Source organism: Ranitomeya imitator, chromosome 5 (genome assembly GCF_032444005.1).
Source record: "Ranitomeya imitator isolate aRanImi1 chromosome 5, aRanImi1.pri, whole genome shotgun sequence".
Lineage (NCBI taxonomy): Eukaryota > Metazoa > Chordata > Amphibia > Anura > Dendrobatidae > Ranitomeya > Ranitomeya imitator.
The window spans coordinates 447,863,245-447,884,337 of NC_091286.1; the positions used below are offsets into that span (position 1 = coordinate 447,863,245).

The 21,093-nt window shown below is 44.6% G+C and overlaps 1 protein-coding gene across 2 annotated transcripts in view; it reads right to left on the bottom strand.

Annotated features, from left to right (window-relative positions):
- The window catches only part of ACAP2 (ArfGAP with coiled-coil, ankyrin repeat and PH domains 2), a 152,544-nt gene that overhangs the window by 51,721 nt on the left and 79,730 nt on the right, over window positions 1–21,093 (bottom strand). Inside the window, exons 10-15 of one of the 2 annotated variants that reach the window (XM_069727189.1) lie at window positions 19,841–19,953; window positions 19,550–19,570; window positions 10,860–10,911; window positions 10,003–10,103; window positions 7,887–7,992; window positions 7,572–7,774 (exon numbers count right to left, since the gene is read on the bottom strand). In XM_069727189.1, the coding sequence (XP_069583290.1) occupies window positions 7,572–7,774; window positions 7,887–7,992; window positions 10,003–10,103; window positions 10,860–10,911; window positions 19,550–19,570; window positions 19,841–19,953 (596 nt within the window). The remainder of the gene's footprint in view (window positions 1–7,571; window positions 7,775–7,886; window positions 7,993–10,002; window positions 10,104–10,859; window positions 10,912–19,549; window positions 19,571–19,840; window positions 19,954–21,093) is intronic. The other variant, XM_069727191.1, reaches the window with a different exon arrangement.

The following is a 21,093-nucleotide window of genomic DNA, read 5'->3' on the forward strand; positions in this document are numbered from 1 at the left end:
AAAGGAAGATCATCTTTTAAAGGGAATTTATCATTAGGATCAACCCTCCTAAGCCATCTATACGTGCATGTACTGTAGGTCATAGAAAGCTGAATAAAATAATACCTTGATATATGCGGTCTAATGTCTTATTCCATAGAAATCCATGTCTTTGTTAATGTAAATGAGCTGTTAAGATCCCTGGTAAGGTCATAGATCTCCCTGAGAATCTGCATCCAGAGCTTATGTTATTGAAAAGGAGGAGTTATCAGTGTGAGACATGTAATGACTGACAGACTGCTCTGCTGATCTCACTGCAGAGCTGTATGTGATTATAACTAACAATTCAATAGCTTCCATCTCACAGGAGGACAGTGTGCAGGAACAGTACAGCAGAGCTTTGTTTCATTTGAAACACAAGTGCAGCTCTAGCTCTCCGCTTAAAGTGTGCTCAGATCAGCTGTACTATGTTAATTGAAATCAGAGAAAATTGCATGTTTCATACTGGTAATGTCCCCTTTCATTTAAAAGCAGCTCTGAGTCAGATTCTCCAGGAGATCTACACCCGGCTCATAGATCTTATAACGTGTATTTCTATGGAATAAGACATTGGATAACAGATATAAATGTAGCATTTTATTTAACATTCAATTACCTGCATGCCCATGTAGATGGTTCAGGAGTCTTGATGCTTCGGACAGACTCCTTCAACTTAAAACACTTAACCCCTTCATGACCCAGCCTATTTTGACCTTAAAGACCTTGCCGTTTTTTGCAATTCTGACCAGTGTCCCTTTATGAGGTAATAACTCAGGAACGCTTCAACGGATACTAGCGGTTCTGAGATTGTTTTTTCGCGACATATTGGGCTTCATGTTAGTGGTAAATTTAGGTCAATAAATTCTGCGTTTATTTGTGATAAAAACGGAAATTTGGCGAAAATTTTGAAAATTTCGCAATTTTCACATTTTGAATTTTTATTCTGTTTAACCAGAGAGTTATGTGACACAAAATAGTTAATAAATAACATTTCCCACATGTTTACTTTACATCAGCACAATTTTGGAAACAAAATTTTTTTTTGCTAGGAAGTTATAAGGGTTAAAATTTGACCAGCGATTTCTCATTTTTACAACGAAATTTACAAAACCATTTTTTTTTAGGGACCACCTCACATTTGAAGTCAGTTTGAGGGGTCTATATGGCTGAAAATACCCCAAAGTGACACCTTTCTAAAAACTGCACCCCTCAAGGTACTCAAAACCACATTCAAGAAGTGTATTAACCCTTCAGGTGCTTCACAGCAGCAGAAGCAACATGGAAGGAAAAAATGAACATTTAACTTTTTAGTCACAAAAATTATCTTTTAGCAACAATTTTTTTATTTTCCCAATGGTAAAAGGAGAAACTGAACCACGAAAGTTGTTGTCCAATTTGTCCTGAGTACGCTGATAACTCATATGTGGGGGTAAACCACTGTTTCGGCGCACGGCAGGGAAGGCACGCCATTTGGCTTTTTAAATGGAAAATTAGCTACAATCATTAGCGGACACCATGTCACGTTTGGAGAGCCCCTGTGTGCCTAAACATTAGAGATCCCCCAGAAATGACCCCATTTTGGAAACTAGTCCACCAAAGGAACTAATCTAGATGTGTGGTGAGGACTTTGAACCCCCAAGTGCTTCACAGAAGTTTATAACGCAGAGCCATGAAAATAAAAAAAAAAAATTATTTTCTCAAAAATGATCTTTTAGCCTGCAATTTTTTATTTTCCCAAGGGTATCAAGAGAAATTTGACCCCAAAAGTTGTTGTCCAGTTTCTCCTGAGTACGCTGATACCCCATATGTGGGGGTAAACCACTGTTTGGGCACATGCCGGGGCTCGGAAGTGAAGTAGTGACGTTTTGAAATGCAGACTTTGATGGAATGCTCTGTGGGCGTCACGTTGCGTTTGCAGAGCCCCTGATGTGGCTTAACAGTAGAAACCCCCCACAAGTGACCCCATTTTGGAAACTAGACCCCGAAAGGAACTTATCTAGATGTGTGGTGAGCACTTTGAACCCCCAAGTGCTTCACAGAAGTTTATAATGCAGAGCCGTGAAAATAATAAATACGTTTTCTTTCCTCAAAAATAATTATTTAGCCCAGAATTTTTTACTTTTCCCAAGGGTAACAGGAGAAATTTCACCCCAATATTTGCTGTCCAGTTTCTCCTGAGTACGGTGATACCCCAGATGTGGGGGTAAACTACTGTTTGGGCACATGCCGGGGCTCAGAATTGAAGTAGTGACGTTTTGAAATGCAGACTTTGATGGAATGCTCTGCGGGCGTCACGTTGCGTTTGCAGAGCCCCTGATGTGGCTAAACAGTAGAAACCCCCCTACAAGTGACCCCATTTTGGAAACTAGACCCCGAAAGGAACTTATCTAGATGTGTGGTGAGCACTTTGAACCCCCAAGTGCTTCATAGAAGTTTATAATGCAGAGCCGTGAAAATAATAAATACGTTTTCTTTCCTCAAAAATAATTATTTAGCCCAGAAAAGTTGTTGTTCAGTTTCTCCTGAGTACGCTGATACCCCATGTGTGGGGGTAAACCACTGTTTGGTCACACGTCGGGGCTCAGAAGGGAAGTAGTGACTTTTGAAATACAGACTTTGATGGAATGGTCTGCGGGCGTCACGTTGCGTTTGCAGAGCCCCTGGTGTGCCTAAACAGTAGAAACCCCCCACAAGTGACCCCATTTTAGATACTAGACCCCCCAAGGAACTTATCTAGAGATGTGGTGAGCACTTTGAACCCCCAAGTGCTTCACAGACATTTACAACGCAGAGCCGTGAAAATAAAAAATAATTTTTCTTTCCTCAAAAATGATGTTTTAGCAAGCATTTTTTTATTTTCACAAGGGTATCAGGAGAAATTGGACCCCAGTAATTGTTGCGCAGTTTATCCTGAGTATGCTGGTACCCCATATGTGGGGGTAAACCACTGTTTGGGCACACGGCTCGGAAATGAGGGAGCACCATTTGACTTTTTGAATACAAGATTGGCTGGAATCAATGGTGGCGCCATGTTGCGTTTGGAGACCCCTGATGTGCCTAAACAGTGGTAACCCCTCAATTCTACCTCCAACACTAACCCCCCCACACCCCTAACTCTAATCCCAACTGTAGCCATAACCCTAATCACAACCCTAATTCCAACCCTAACCCTAAGGCTATGTGCCCACGTTGCGGATTCGTGTGAGATTTTTCAGCATCATTTTTGAAAAATCCGCGGGTAAAAGGCACTGCGTTTTACCTGCAGATTTTCCGCGGATTTCCAGTGTTTTTTGTGCGGATTTCACCTGCGGATTCCTATTGAGGAACAGGTGTAAAACGCTGCGGAATCCGCACAAAGAATTGACATGCTGCGGAAAATACAACGCAGCGTTTCCGCGCGGTATTTTCCGAACCATGGGCACAGCGGATTTGGTTTCCATATGTTTACATGGTACTGTAAACCTGATGGAACACTGCTGCGGATCCGCAGCCAAATCCGCACCGTGTGCACATAGCCTAATTCTAAAGGTATGTGCACACGCTGCGGAAAACGCAGCAGTTTCCCATGAGTTTACAGTTCAATGTAAACATATGGGAAACAAAAATCGCTGTACACATGCTGCGGAAAAACTGCACGGAAACGCAGCGGTTTACATTCCGCAGCATGTCACTTCTTTGTGTGGATTCCGCAGCGGTTATACAACTGCTCAAATAGAAAATCGCAGTTGTAAAACCGCAGTGAAATACGCAGAAAAAACGCGGTAAATATGCCATAAATCCGCAGCGGTTTAGCGCTGCGGATTTGATAAATCCGCAGAGGACCAGAATACGTGTGCACATACCGAAACCCTAACCCTAGCCCTAACCCTAACCCTAACCCTAACCCTACCCCTAACCCTAACCCTACCCCTAACCCTATTCTAACATTAGTGGAAAAAAAAAAATTCTTTATTTTTTTATTGTCCCTACCTATGGGGGTGACAAAGGGGGGGGTTATCTATTATTTTTTTTATTTTGATCACTGAGATAGATCATATCTCAGTGATCAAAATGCACTTTGGAACGAATCTGCCGGCTGGCAGATTCGGCGGGCGCACTGCGCATGCGCCCGCCATTTTTGAAGATGGCGGCGCCCGGGGAGAAGATGGACGGAGCCCGGCAGGATCGGTAAGTATGACAGAGGGGGGGGTAACACGGGGGGGGGGGGGGGGGATCGGAGCATGGGGGGGTGAATCGGAGCGCGGGAGGGGTGGAACGGAGCACGGGGGGGCTGGAACGGAGCACGGGGGGGCTGGAACGGAGCACGGAGGGTGTGGATCGGAGTGCAGGGGGGGTGATTGGAGCACGGGGAGGGTGATTGGAGCACGGGGGGAGCGGACAAGAGCACGGGGGGAGCGGAGCACAGGACGGAGGGGAGCCGGAGCAGTGTACCGGACAGATCGGAGGGCTGGGGGGGCGATCGGTGGGGTGGGGTGGGGGCACATTAGTGTTTCCAGCCATGGCCGATGATATTGCAGCATCGGCCATGGCTGGATTGTAATATTTCACCAGTTATAATAGGTGAAATATTACAAATCGCTCTGATTGGCAGTTTCACTTTCAACAGCCAATCAGAGCGATCGTAGCCACGGGGGGGGGGGGGGGGGGGGGGGGGGGGGGTGAAGCCACCCCCCCCCCCCCCCCCCCCCCCGGGCTAAACTACCACTCCCCCTGTCCCTGCAGATCGGGTGAAATAGGAGTTAACCCTTTCACCCGATCTGCAGGGACGCGATCTTTCCATGACGCCACATAGGCGTCATGGGTCGGATTGGCACCGACATTCATGACGCCTACGTGGCGTCAAAGGTCGGGAAGAGGTTAATTAGAAAGCACCCAAATTCATAAAAAAAGGTACATACACATTTATAACTAGATGGAGGCCAGATTCTAGCGCATCGGGTATTCTAGAATATGTATGTATGTATGTATGTATGTAGCGTTTAGCACAGCCACATAGTATATAGCAGAGCCACATAGTATATAGCAGAGCCACATAGTATATAGCAGAGCCACATAGTATATAGCAGAGCCACGTAGTATATAGCAGAGCCACGTAGTATATAGCAGAGCCACGTAGTATATAGCACAGCCACGTAGTATATAGCACAGCCACGTAGTATATAGCACAGCCACGTAGTATATAGCACAGCCACGTAGTATATAGCACAGCCCACGCAGTCTATAACACAGCCCACGCAGTATATAACACAGCCCACGCAGTATATAACACAGCCCACGCAGTATATAACACAGCCCACGCAGTATATAACACAGCCCACGCAGTATATAACACAGCCCACGCAGTATAACACAGCCCACGCAGTATATAACACAGCCCATGCAGTATATAGCACAGCCCACGCAGTACATAGCACAGCCCACACAGTATATAACACTGCCCACGTAGTATATAGCAGCCAGGCAGTATATAACACAGCCAACGTAATATATAGCTGTCACGATACCCGGGTATAAATGCTGCAGGGGAAACTGCACCCAGCAGCAACGGAGCTGAACCAGAAACCGGGTAACTTACATTTACACCAACAGGACCTTTCACATGAGACAGAGTGACCAGGTAAAGCAGAAGGACCTTAGATCATGTGACAGAGTGGGAGGCGGCCAGGGGGCAGAGCCAGACGCCGGGGAAACAGAGAAGGAACAAGCATAAAAGAATAGTGTAACAAGCCGAGATCAAAGCCAGCAGATTACAAGATATGAACAGGGAGAGTCAGAGAATAGTCAGAAGCCAAGCCAGGGATCAGTAATCCAGGAAAGCGAATAAAGCAGGTAACAGCAAGACAAAAGTAAGCCAGCACACACTGCAGAAGTCAAGCATACAGACTGCAGAAAACCTATAGCTGACAAGGATACCAGGTTAGGAGCGAGTATAAATAGCCCTCCCATCTTGAAAGAGAGGCTAAGAACATTAACCCTTGAGAGTACAAGACATAACCTTTCTAACCATGACAATAGCACAGCCCACATAGTATATAACACAGCCCATAGAATATAACACAGCCCACATAGTATATAACACAGCCCACGCAGTATATAACACAGCCCACGCAGCATAACACAGCCCACGCAGCATATAACACAGCCCACGCAGTATATAACACAGCCCATGCAGTACATAGCAGTCCCTGTTAAAAAAAATAATTAAAATAAAAAAGTTATATACTCACCCTCCGTCGTCCACCGAAGCTGTCCCGACGCACGGCTGCCAGCTTCCGCTCTTAGTGATGCCTTGTGAAATTACCCAGATGACTTAGCGGTCTCGCAAGACCGCTAAGTCATCTGGGTAATTTCGCTAGGCATCTCTGGGAACGGAAGCTGGCGGCAGCATCGCGTGCATCGGTGGACGTCGGATCGGTGCATCGGTGGACGTCGGAGAATAGCACAATTTTTTTTTTAAATTATTTTTAACATTATATCTTTTTACTATTGATGCTGCATAGGCAGCATCAATAGTAAAAAGTTAGTCCGGGATAGGGCGACAAACTGGGGCTGACTGGAGGGGAGTAGGGAGGGGGCACTGACTTGAGGAGAGTAGGTAGGGGCCAATTCGCGGCCGGACTAAGCCGGGAAAAATCAGTGACGCGGGATTTCCATTACAGACAAACAGACGGAAGTACCCCTTACACGATTATATAGAGAATAGTAGCAGCACCAACATAGTCATTAAATGCAAATCCAAATCCTCAACCAGGTCGATTATAGATAATATCCAAAAACGGTAGCACTCCTCCAAATTAAAAAAAAAAAAATAATATGCTTTTATCACTGCTTATCCAACGTTTCAGCTCCTCCTGTAACTGCTTGAGAAAGTTTTCATGAAGACATAAAATGTTGACATTGGATACGCACTAATAAAAACACCTAATTATTTCACTTACTGCAGGAGTGCTGCCGTTTTTTGGGGATATTTTAATATATTATGCATATGGGTCCCGGTCCCAATATCCCCACAGATTAGTCAAAACACAGCTCTGAACATAACCCTCCGAACGAAGGAAACCTCTTGTTTATTTATTTCCAATTAAATGGAAAAAAAAAAAACATATGCAATGAAAAATATTTTTTATATGAAAATTGTTTTTTATATGAAAATTATTATTATTAGAGTCATCAATGGATGATATCTTTTAATGAGTAACTGAAAAGATGGTAACAAATCGCAAGCTTTTGAGACTACCAGGCATAGAATAGTTTCAATACCTGATGAAGGAACCTGCGTAGTCTCAAAAACTTGCTATTTGTTTCCATCTTTTCAGTTAGCCATTAAATCAACCACGGATAAGTCTTAAATTTTAATATTTTTCTATCTACAGGCTGACACTGTACAAAGATATATATAATTTTGGTGTTTATATGGTTATTCAACACGTAATAATTTTGCATTCTAAAATATTTTAGAAAAATGACAGATGATCTATGAACAGTCCAGTGTTATTTATTCGCATGAAATCAACAACCAAGTTAGAGATGTGGGAGCAGTAACAACTGCCTACCTGTGAATTCCTGAGCATTCAATGCATAACGTGATGCCAAGATTGATACTGGCCCAGCGAGGCTCGGGTAAGCCACAGTCACAGCACTTTGTATTACCAGGGATACATTGCACTCGCTGCAGAGCACTCTCCCCTTTAACCAGCTTCTCTTTTGCTTCGGACACTGGGCTAGTGGTTGACAAGGTAGGTTTCTTGTCCATTTTCTAAACCAAAAAATAAGTAAAACACTGAATTCAATAAAGAAAATCTAACTGAATAAGTTATAAGGGCCTGTACATATATGTGCATATCCAGAACACACAAATAACAACGGACCTCTGCTTCTTCCCCTTTCTCCCGGTAAGCTGTAGCAATACTGGTCTGAACAGCTTTGATCCATGCTTGGCGCAGCTTCTCAGAATCGGCCTGCAGAATACAGCTCCTGTAATCCAGGATAAAGCACAAGTAAATTACATTCTGTTCTACACATTATTTTTGAATAATTTTATTACTACATTTTGACTTCTCAACAATGCACAGTAGACATTTGCAAGCACTAAGGAAAAAAATAACAATATTGTTTAATAGCACGACCAAAGATGAATACATGGTAGGGCGACACTATTTAAAGTGAGAACGTTAGGAAAGGTGTAAGGGAGCATGTGCAGTAGAAAGCTCTACTGTTGTGACCTTGAGATAATCTATACCATGTATCGTCACTCAAAAAGACAGGGTGGAAAGCAGTGTGAGCAGCATCTTTTTACCTCAAAAAACACTGGCATCTCAAGTATTAGATCAGGTAAGGCTACTTTCACACTAGCGTCAGATTCGGCCCGTCGCAGTGCGTCAGGCCGAGATTCCGACGCTAGCGTTGGATGCGCTGCACAACGGGTGCAGCGGATACATTTCTCTGGCGCATCCACTGCCCCATTGTGAGGTGCGGGGAGGTGGGGGCGGAGTTCCGTCTGCGCATGCGCGGTCGGAAAAAGCGGTCCGTCGGCAGCAAAAAACATTACATTTAACGTTTTTTGCTCTCGGCGGTCCGCCACAACACGGCGCAACCGTCGCACGACGGTTGCGACGTGTGTCAATACGTCGCAATGCGTCGGTAATGTTACTCTATGGGGCAAAAACGCATCCTGCAGACAACTTTGCAGGATGTGTTTTTTCCCCTAAACGACGCATTGCGACGTATTAAAAAAAATGCCAGTGTGAAAGTAGCCTAAATGGGGTGGACAGCAGTGCAAGCAGTCTCTTTTTACCTCAGCATTGCTGGTATTTCAGTATTTAATCAGAAATCCATGGTGGATAGCAGCTCTGTGGTTAGCCTACTCTTACTTCAGAACCCCTGATATCTCCAGTATTAGATCAGACAGATGGGGTGATCAGTAGTGTGAGAAGCCTCTTACCTCATCACCATGGTGTTTCATATTAAATCAGGGAAACAGGGTGGACAGCTGTGTGAGCAGCCTCTTCTTACCTCAGCATTGCTGGTATTTCAGTATTAGATCAGAAAGACGGGGTGGACATCCATGGGAGAGGCCCCAGTTATTTTCAGTATTTAATCAGAGAGCCATGGTGGACAGCAGCTCTATGGTTAGCCTACTCTTACTTCAGAACCCCTGATATCTCCAGTATTAGATCAGACAGATGGGGTGATCAGTAGTGTGAGAAGCCTCTTACCTCATCACCATGGTGTTTCATATTAAATCAGGGAAACAGGGTGGACAGCTGTGTGAGCAGCCTCTTCTTACCTCAGCATTGCTGGTATTTCAGTATTAGATCAGAAAGACGGGGTGGACATCCATGGGAGAGGCCCCAGTTATTTTCAGTATTTAATCAGAGAGCCATGGTGGACAGCAGCTCTGTGGTTAGCCTACTCTTACTTCAGAACCCCTGATATCTCCAGTATTCGATCAGACAGATGGGGTGATCAGTAGTGCGATAAGCCTCTTCTTACCTCATCGCCATGGTGTTTCATATTAGATCAGGAAGACAGGGTGGACAGCTGTGTGAGCAGCCTCTTCTTACCTCAGCATTGCTGGTATCTCAGTATTAAATTAATGACAGTGTAAACAGCAGTGTGAGAAATCTCTTCTTACCTCGGCTCCCCTGGTATCTTCAGTGTTACAGAATATCAAGAGTATACATTGGGAAAACAACTTCCTACACATGAAGGGAGGGAAGGGGGAGGATCTTCTATTGCACATGCACCGAAAAATTTTGACTTTTCAAAGCAATGTACACCAGAATTCTGCTGAATCTGTTCTGATAAATCGTGACCAAAATTTATTATAACATTTCTCATGTTTATGTGGACTATTAATTTATTAAATTAAAAACAGCAGTAACTCTTTAAATAAAAGTTACATCTCCCAGAAGCCTTAGAGGTTTACACATCCTCAGGGTTCTGCAGTGAGTGTTTGTAAATCCTCATATACAGAACACTTACTTAGTAGGAGAAACCACCTCAAAGCAGAAGCGTCTCTCAATATCTTCACAGTGTTTCACTGTGCACAGACGCAGGTCCTCTACAACAACCGTGGGATTATCCTGTGGAGAAAGAGGAAAAATATGGAGCTAGGCCTGAGAATGTAGTTTTAATGTAAATTAAAGGGAACCTGTCACCCCCAAAATCGATGGTGAGGTAAGCTCACCGTCATCAGGGGCTTACCTACAGCATTCTGGAATGCTATAGATAAGCCCCCGATGTAACCTGAAAGAGGAGAAAAAGACATTAGATTATACTCACCAGGGGCGGTCCTGCTCTGATGGGTGTCTCAGGTCCGGAACAGCGCCTCCCATCTTCATTTTATGACGTCCTCTCCTGGTCTTCACACCGCGGCTCCGGCGCAGGCGTACTTTGTCTGTCCTGTTGAGGGCAGAGCAAAGTACTGCAGTGCGCAGGTGTTGGGCCTCTCTGACCTTTCCGGCGCCTGCGCACTGCAGTACTTTCCTCTGCCCTCAACAGGGCAGACAAAGTACACCTGCGCCGGAGCCACAGCGTGAAGACCAGAAGAGGACGTCATGGAATGAAGATAGGAGGCGCCGGAGCGAACCTGAGACACCCATTTGACCAGACCGCAGTGGGACCACCCCTGGGTGAGTATAATCTAATGTCTCTTTCTCCTCTTTCAGGTAACATCGGCAGCTTAATAAGATAAGCCCCTGATGACGGTGAGCTTACCTCACCATCGATTTTGGGGGTGACAGGTTCCCTTTAATGTGGAGAAAATCCATAGGAGCAGAGAACAGTATTGCTCTTTAAGTAGGCTTTTTAAAAACTTTACGACATTAATTATCGCTTACCTTAAATTTCTTCTGATATACAAGTTGATTATTCTGTATTGAAAACCAGCGCCTGCACATACGGAAGTGGGAAAAAAATGTGAATGAGCCACGTTATACATCCATAAGAAGTACTACAGGAACGTTAATACAAACAATTAGTAGAACATGATCGTACACTGTTAACCACCAACCAGACAATAGCAGAATAGCTTAGAATCAGAAGTTGTCTGACCAATAACTTAACAAAAATAAGAAAAGCCACTAGACTGAGCAATTAGTCCTCTACCAATGTGTTTCAGCCGCTGCCACCAGTCTTTGTTGACAGGCTGAAGAAGGGACGTCACGACTAAACTATATGTGACCGCTGCAGCCAATGGGATGGGTGATCATGTCGATGCACAGCTGAGCCCAGTGATTAGCTGCAGTGCTCACATGTGGTGTAGTCATGATACCACAACTTCAGCTTATCAAGAAACACAGCAGGAACAGCAAGGGGGGAGCACAGCAAATGCTAACTTATACCTCCCCACGCCAAAAGAATAAGATCATTTAATCACAGGATAACCCTTGAATTTTACACTATAGAGCTGATGGGGGCATTTAGGCTAAGTTCACACAGGGCGTTTTTGCTGCGTTTTTGTTCTGCAGCAAAACCTGAGCATCTTGGCAGGAAAGAAGCGGCGCCAAAAACGCAGGTTTAGGTGCGTTTTTTCGTGGATTTTTTGTCGCGTTTTTGGTGCGTTTTTTTTTTCTTTGTGCATGCCAATAAAGTTGAGTGCCCCCAGAGGGAAAAAAAAAACTTCCTGTAGATAGAATGAATAAATAGGATAGATTGATAGACTAGATCGATACATTACCTGAGGTATCCTCTTCCCTGGCATTTTCCCTTGGTGCAGAGGTCACCTCAGGTCAGAGAGCGCAGGCTCGGTGACGTCACCGCTAGTTACTGAGCCTGCGCCCGCTGTGTCTCATTCATTCCCCAGGAGCTTACAGCCGGGATCGGTCGCATTAGCAGCTCTCCCGGTTGTAAGCTTTATCTCCCCCAGATGACAGCGCGGCAAACACCGCTTCTGAACGGCGTGGAAATCATCTCCCCCAGATAATGCGCGGGACACGCGTTATATTGGACTGTTTTGTCTGGCTGATTATCAAAAATAGGGGGGAACCCACGCTGTTTTTTTTTTTTTTTTTTTTATTTATTTATAGCGCAGGAGTGGCAGAAGAAAACTCCCATGCGCCACCGCTGCTGTCACTGTAATTAGCGGTGGCAGGTGTCGAATGATGGGAGCAGTAGTCCCATCAGCTGACACCAGTGACCAGAGGTAAAGTTTATACCTCCAATCACAGCTGAGCGCTCCCCGCTGTTTTTTGACAGCGTGGGAAATGCAGCTATCTGACCGGCGGGGATGATTTCCACGCCGTTCAGAAGCGGTGTTTGCCGCGCTGTCATGCATATGACAGCGTGTCAAACACTGTATTGTCGGACCCCCCCATTCAAGTGAATGGGGTTCGGGTCAGCTCTTCTGGATGACAGGTGTAACAACTCTGCTGGCATCACGGCATGGCCTCTCATCTCTCACACTATCTTACCCACTGCTCCAGGTCATGTGGTTTCTGTTTGTTGCCAGCTCCATATTCTGTGCCTCTGCTCTCTGCATGCTTCCTGGCTGTATGCATAGGGGGGCGGCGCCAGAACTCTCTGGTTCTTATGGAATCAGGGTACACCTGTCTAATCTGTTCCTGACCAATTACCAAGAGGCCTCCAGTATTTAGGGCAGCTCCACCCTGCGGACTGGGCCTGTGCAATGTGTTAACTCAATTAATGTTTATCTTCTGAGCTGCAAGGCCTTGCTCTGTGTTCCTCCATCTCTGGAGGTTCTACTCCTAGCTTTGCCTTGATCTTGTCTGTCTGCCCTCCAGGAGGCTGTATATCCTGGTCCCTGTGTCTTTGTTCTTGCACTTTGTCTTGTTCATTTACCTTGTCTGAAGTTTGTCCTACCTCTGTCTCCTTGTTTGTGGCTTCTTTCCCTGCTGTGTCTTTCCTTGTGTCCTCTCTGTTTGCTTATGCTCTGCACTCTTACGGCTCTTGTGACTTTGCCTGTGCTCCGCTCTCTTGCAGCTTTACCTCTGCTCCGCACTCTTGCGGTTCTGCTCCGTTTTACTCTGCTCCGCTCCTGTTGCTGCAGGAATCTCTTGCTGCAGCTCCTCTCCGCATTCCTTTTGGTTCCGCTCTACTTAGCTTCTGTTGCTGCTCTATCTCTTGCTGCTCTACCGCTCCTATCCGCAGCCTTGCGGTTCTCTTCCGGTGTGAACAGGTCCCAACCTATTCCTTCATACTTCTTTCCATCCTACTTGTTTCCGTACCTGCATCTCCTGTGTGAACAGGTCCCAACCTGTTCCTTCCTGCTTGCATCCGTACCTGCACCTCTTGTGTGAACAGGCCCAAACCTGTTCAGTCATACACCACTCTTTCTTGTCTGTTCCGGTACTAGCATCTGCTGTGTGAACAGGTCTCTACCTGTTCCTTCATACACCACACCAACCTGCCCTGTGTCTCTGCCGTTCCTGTCAGCCCTGTGTCTCTGCCATTCCTGCAAGCCCTGTGTCTCTGCCGTTCCTGCCAGCCCTGTGTCTCTGCCGTTCCTGCCAGCCCTGTGTCTCTGCTGTTCCTGCCAGCCCTGTGTCTTAACCATGCCAGCCTACTTGTCTGAGCTGAGTTTCAGCCGTGCTCTTCTGCTAGTCCTGCCTGATGTCCGCACCTGTCCTAGTGCTCCGTTCTCCCAGTGGGATCAGCAGCCACAGCCAGACACCACCCTGGAGTAGCACCTGGCAGCTGCTGCCAAACAAGTCTGACCTCACCATCAGAGGCTCCAGAGAACACCAAGGCAGCGGTCTTAGTCATGCCCCTTCCAGGGTAGTCTGGTTCGTGGCACAGTGGGGCCACAAACCCCCTGGCTCACGCCCACCAGTCAGGGCGTGAGTGTGACAACAGACTGTATGGACACATCATGCAGTCTGCCATCTAGATATAGCAGAGCCGAGTGCGACGTCACATCCGGCTCTCCCTGACTTTTCTGCAGCAAAACACGTCAACCTGCGTATTTGCAGCATTTTTGTCTTTGGTATGTGGGAGGAAACCGGAGAACCCCGAGGAAACCCACGCAGACACGAAGAGAACATACAAACTCCTTGCAGATGTTGCCCTTGATGGGATTTGAACCCAGGACCCCAGCGCTGCAAGGCTGCATTGCTAACCACTGAGCCACCGTGCCGCCCCTACTGTAAAAAACTGCTGAAAATTAGCATAAAAAAAACGCAGCAAAAACGCCCTTGAACTTACCCTTAATGTGGTTGTTATTGAAGAGAGGTTAATCAAAATCTAAATCCATTTTGGAAAAAAAATGTATATCCAGCAGAGGATTACATGTTATGTTTGTTCTCAATAAGTACGGTATCTACTTTAGTGATATCTGGAGGGTAGATATGATTTGTTACAGATTGCGGATTTAAAGGGAACCTGTCACCATGAAAATGCAGTTTAATCTGCAGGCTCCATGTTATAGAGCAGAGAGCTCAGCGGATAGATATATAGTTTTGAGAGAAAAGAAATCAGTATAATCGGAGTTTTAATCATTAAAACCTCTGCTTTTTCTGGGATGCTTGGTCCTATCAGTGACTGACAGCTACCTCTGCATGCACTCTTGTATAAGGAAAGCTGTCAGTCACTAATAGGACCGCCCACTTGACCCAAAACCTCTGGGAGAGCAGAGAATTAAATTACACCAGTTAGGACTGATTATGCTGACCTGAGTGTGAGCCCAGTGTCATCCGATTCTCTTGCATGAGAGAATTGCTTCAGAGGTATGGAGAAGATGGAGAACTAAATTTCTCCATCTTCTCCATTGTCTATGTTCGTGTAAATTAGACTGCACTCGGATGACATCCGAGTGCAATCCTATGCTTTACACGCACCCATCAACTTATATTGAATGCACTTGCAGCATGCTGGGCTGAGTGCTCTCCTATGAAAAATTGGATAGCTCTTAGCCGAGTTATACGAACGTGTAAGCAAGCGCTTACACTGAATATTTTCTCACAAAAACTTCCATCCATTTACTCCGCTCCTCTTGCTCTATGCACAAATAAAAGCCAGATATTGAAAATAGTCCTTTTCTGATTTACTTTAGTTTTAAGATTGTAGATTTTGTCCTAAGGATTTCGGGGGTAGTCATACTGCCTCAGCTTCTGTTCTGACCTACAAACATCAGTTTGCAGATTTGCTTTACAGCAACCACTAAGGAAACGTGTCTGGAGATAACTCAAGGACCATGGGGGTGTTCAGTGCATGCTCAGCTAACTGGGGATTAGAATTCAGCCGTCCCCATTTATTTACGTTGCTTCTATAAGGCAAACATATTCTGCAGCGTTGTACAGAGGGGGTCACACACCTGCCCCATCAACCTATTGTAATTGGTGCGTTATTTCCCTCCAGCTTTAGAATTAAGATCTAACCTGTAATGGGGCTTTGTGAGGATTTCAATCCCCGCCTAACTATTTATAAGTGCATGTAGCTCTTTCAAACACAAGTGCAGCAATAATGATACATATCCAGTTTGTTTCTCTGTTAAGGAGAAATTGGGGTTTGGATAGATATGCAAATTAGGCTGTAGATCTGAAGCCCTCCGTCACACCAGCTCTATTCCCCCGCCAATGCAGAGTTCTCCTGCTTGACTGACATCCTCTATGCTATACGTGAGTTCAGGCAAAGAAGCCAATCGTCAACCAGGAGGAAGCAGAGCTGGGCAAGTAATAGAGCTGGAGTGACAGAGGCTTCAGATCTACAGCCTCATTTGCATGCCAATTTCTCAGTAACAGAGGAATGGACTGACCATGTAAAGGTATTGCTGGGCTTGTCTTTGAAATAACTACATGCATATATAAATAGTTTGGGGGTGAAATCCTGCTGACAGGTTCCCTTTAATATAACCCCGCTGTCACCCAACTGGGAGGGCCAACATGGAAAAATGAAAGCTTTTAGAATCCCTTCTTAGTTCCCCCTATAAATGGGAAATTAATAGCTATTAGGGCAATTGAAAAATGAGCAATCCAGTCTATTAAATCTCTCATTTTTTGTTTCGATATTTTGCTGGTGGTTAACCAGATCTTAGTTCAGCAGATGAGAAAGAATTTAAGACAAAATCTGGATCAATTTGGTTTGTGCAAAGTAAAAGCAGAAATGGAACCAACAATTCACCATTACACAATGTATGTAAATACAGGATAAGTAAAGTAATACACGACAACAGACAAAATGTTTGTTATAAACAGAGACTCTGATTAGAAATGGGTAATTACAACATTTTGGCATTAGACCCAAAAGCACTAAAGGCGACAATCTGGCGGTTTTCCAATACGTGTCCATTGGAAGTAAAAAAGGAAATACTAAAGCAAAAGAGCGGAAATGGAAAGCATCAACATGCACGGAAAAGAGCAGGCTGCAAGGGAAAGAGTGACACAGGAGAAAAGAGGAAACCAAACTCCAGCACGCAAATACCCCATGAAAATGCCATACAATCTGCAGGCACTACATTATAGAGCAGATTGAGCTATAGATGTGCGAGAAAAGATGCAGTATAACCTGTGTTTTACTTATTTAATCCCCTGCACGTTCTGAGATTTTCAGTCCAGTGGGCGGTCCTTTCAGTGATAAGACCGCCCACTGGACCCAAAATCTCAGAACGTGCAGGGGATTAAATGATTAAAAGACAGATATAGAATCTGAATTTTTTCTCACAAAACAATACATCAATCTGCTCTTCCCCACCCCCTCCCCAACAACTTCCCGGGTCGGCATTTTCCAGGTGACGGGTCCCCCTTAAAAATACTTTGGAAACTGTATAAAGTAAAATAAAAAACATGTTTTTATCATGTTTTCTATATGATATATATATATATTTGGATTGTTCCAGCAGTCCAGGAAAATTATAGAATTATGTATAGTGGACCAATGGCTGCTAATAACAGATCATAACATTTATAACAGTGCAAACTTTGTAATAAATGAACAAGTGGATGCAATGTAATGCAAGATGTCAAGTAACTGTATATTAGTAACATAAAAGTTAAAGGAAATATGTCAGCATGTTTTTGCTATGTAGTCTGAGAGCAGAATGATGTAGGCACAGAGACCCTGATTCCAGCGATGTGTCACTTAATGGGTTGCTTGATGCAATTTTGATAAAATCACTGTTTTCTCTACTGCAGATCTAGCGGTTCTCTGAATGCTGAGCTCCGTATAACGCCACCCACTAATGATTAGCCGCTTTTGTGTACAAAGTGTATTGCCGAGCATATCATCGCGGCATGTCACTTCCGGTTCCGGGAGTGCATGTTCGCGGCGTGCGTGCCACTGTGGAACCCACACCTCTCCATCCATCCTAGTCGTTCCCCGCCGGGTGCACTACATGTCGCTTCTGGTGCAATGCATATATCTTTACAGATGAACTGTTTACATTTTTTATGGCCAAGTTCATTTTTATTGATCTTTGATATGATATTATAATTATGGTCCTATGCTTTTTCTACTTTATTGACAATAAATTATCTTCTCATGCCACATCACCGGTCTCTAGGAACTATTAGCTTTGATTGGTCTGTGTGACATATAAATATATATTCTATACACTTCCCCTTCATACTCTTTGAGAAAGCCACTGGGCGAAAAGTACGTTGGAGTCACAGGAGCCATGGGTAACTGACTGCCGGTATACATTATTACCGTATATACTCGAGTATAAGCCGACCAGAGTATAAGCCGAGGCACCTAATTTTGTCACAGAAAACTGGGTAAGCTTATTGACTCAAGTATAAGCCGGGTATGCATTGTCCCCTCATCCCTGTCCTGGTATGCGTGGCTACTAGTGATGAGCGAAATATACTCATTACTTGGGTTTTTCCGAGCATGCTCGGGGGTCCTCCGAGTATTTGTAAGTACTCAGAGATTAAATTTTCATTGCAGCAGCTGAATGATTTACATCTCTTAGCCAGCTTGATTAAATGTAGGGATTCCCTAGCAACCAGGCAACCCCCACATGTACTTATTCTGGCTAACAGATGTAAATCATTCAGCTGCGGCGATGAAAACGAAATCTCCGAGCACTTACAAATACTCGGAGGACACCAGAGCATGCTTGAGAAATCTCGAGTAACGAGTATATTTCGCTCATCACTAGTGGCTACACCTGTAGTATGCATGACTCCCCCCGTCCCATCTAGTACGCATGGCTGGGCTCCCCCGTCCCATCCTTGTATGCATTGCTCGGCTCGGCTCCCCCCGTCATACTCACCCTCCTCGCGCGGTCGCTGAACGTCCCTGCATCTCTGTTGTCCCGCTGCTGCAGTGCTTCCTGTGCTGAGCGGTCACATGGTACCGCTCATTAAGGTAATGAATACGCGCTCCACGCCTATGGGAGTGGAGACACATGCGTATTCATTACCTTAATGAGCGGTACCACGTGACCGCTCAGCACAGGAAGCACTGCAGCACCGGGAAAACGGAGATGCAGGGACGTTCAGCGACGGCGCAAGGAGGGTGAGTATGATGTCACAGCCGCCGGCTCCTGCCGCTGCTCCACCGCTCCCCTCCCCCGCTGGCTTTCAGGACAATGACTCGTGTATAAGCTGAGGGGGGCGTTTTCAGCACAAAAAATGTGCTGAAAATCTCAGTTTATACACGAGTATACACAGTATATCCCCTCATCTTATTTTTCTATGCACTTTACTTATAGACATGTTTGTCTATTAGATGTCTGCACTATTTATATGAGATTCTTATTATGTCTAATTATGTCATTTGGTCAGTATTCCCAGTTATGATATCTTCCTGTGCTGTGATTTCTGCTCTTGCTCTTTGGTTTTCCCTATTTTATATACGTTTTTAATATCATGACTTAATAAAATTATATGTTTTATTTCATATTCTTTCTGGTGTATTCACTTTTTTGGGTAGGTCTATAATGACAGAATGCTGATGATCAGGCGGGGGTGGGGTTACACAGAGCAGTTGACTAGGAAACACAAGACAACTAGTCTTATAGTGATAATCTCCTACTGATAAAACACTGATTATCAAAACTACACCAAGCAGCCCTGTAAGCAACATATTGCTGGAATCAGGGTCTCTGTCCTGCATCTTGCTGCTCTGAAATTAAATAGCATAAATATGCTGACAGTTTCCCGATGAAGTATTTGCTGCAAGCACAAGCAGAATAGGCAACCCTGTGGGGAAGACAACATGCAATGGAGACTATTTTACAAGAGCTTCCAAGAAAGGAATACTTAAGAAACTGGTTTGGAAGTTATTTATGCAATATTCTGTGGCAAACTATAATCAAGTGTCATTTTCGTAGCTGTACGTTGGTGTCTTTTGTGCTCAAGTCCGTGAAATAGTGGTGAGAATTCTGCTAAATAGTGTAGAGGAATACCCAGAGGCACAACACCACACAAATACAGTACATAAGGTAACCAGTACACTTAATAATCACTCTGAGTCGCTGAATTTTAAAGGAAAAAATAAGAATAATGGGCCGTAAATTATCAAATCTATTTTTCTAGTATGAGATCCATCCATTGCAGGTGGTCTAAGTACAGGGTTCACAGGTACGTGCCACATGGAACACATGGAGGGGGGAGAAGAGGCTGGTTGATACCTGGTGTGGTCGGGCTTTTTCCTGTCATGTGAAAAAATGGGGCAGGATTAAAACATACTAAAAAGGAGGAGAAGGTGTGAAATGCAAAATAAGAGCAGCAGCATGACATGAAATCAGAAATCAAAGATTGCAGCTAAAGCCATAAAAAAATAAAAAAAATAAAAACGTTCTCCGCTGATGACGGCTTTCAGCCCGTGTCTGAACGGTACCTACAAAGTCTTTCCTCAGTTGGAGATTCATCAGCATGAAAAGACCAGCCTGTTGGCCTGCACCTTGTGCTCATGTTATTACCTGTTCCAGGTTTTGAAAGCGTTGCTGGCTCGTTTAAACAGGTATCCCTCCATAACTATGCCATTTTCTGCATCAACATTGCATTCCAAATTGGAGTCATCAGCAGATAATCCCTGAGAGGAGGCAGAACAGTGAGGACATTGAGTACACTATGTGGCGCCACACAGCATATGTGGAGCAAATGGAGGCATTGACATAAAATGTTCAACGACTTACTACCTCAGGATAACAACTTACTTGGAAGAATTTTTTTTTTCATAAGTTGTATGTTGCATTATGGGCAACATCAATTTTACGACTCACCATTTCCACTCAAAGCTTGTGAACAATCTCTATGGGGTGTGACAAAGTCACTGGTAAAGTACTGCAGGGGAAATACATGTCACTACACTTAATGGCGTCAGTGAAATAAAGCCAGAGTATCTTCCTCCAGCATACTAAAGTGAAGCTTATGCTGCATAAATGGCCTTGTTTTATGTGGACATTAGAGCGGGTGGGAGAATTTCCAACTTATCTCCACCTGCAGAGATGGCACCACCGTGTGCTGACAGGACCTGTGTGATGTCACAATCATGTGATCAGTCACATGGGTGAGGAGTCACATGGTCTGAGCTTAAATACCTGGGCTCCAGAGAGAGTCTGGGTGTGTTGAGTGTCTGGAGAGAAAGGACTCCAGGAAAGTGTTTGTGTACATGGGATTTTTGTTAAAGAACAATGCTAACCCTGAGTGGGCTGAGCCCCACTAATGCAAGGACTACACATAGTGCTACTGTTTTGTTTTGCTGTTTTGCCCAGAGGGCCGTGTTTATTTTGTGCTTAACCCTTAGTTTATGCCTTACTTAATAAACTAATGGCATCTTTCAAGCCGCAGTGTTCCCGTGTCTACCTAAGCAGCAGAGTGAGCCGATCTACCACAGGGGAGAGGAATTTATCATCCCCACTATGCCCAAAAACATTTCAAAAAGTAACAAAATTTGTAAGTGGTATTTTGAGACTACTTGCTTTTTAACACTGGCCCAAAACGTTTTCTAAAACTGAGTGGTGCTTAGCTTTAGAAAGCTTAAAGAAAACTTGAGTGTATTGCGGCGGAAATCCACCTCAGACTTTATTTTCTGGCTTAAAGAGCTGTCCACTTTTGGGGCCTTTTTTTTTTTACTTAAATGTATGTAAATAGGGCTAAAAATTATATTGCTGAAGACCCCGTCCACGGTCTTGCCCTGATGCATGAAGATATGAATACAACCCCTGGCAAA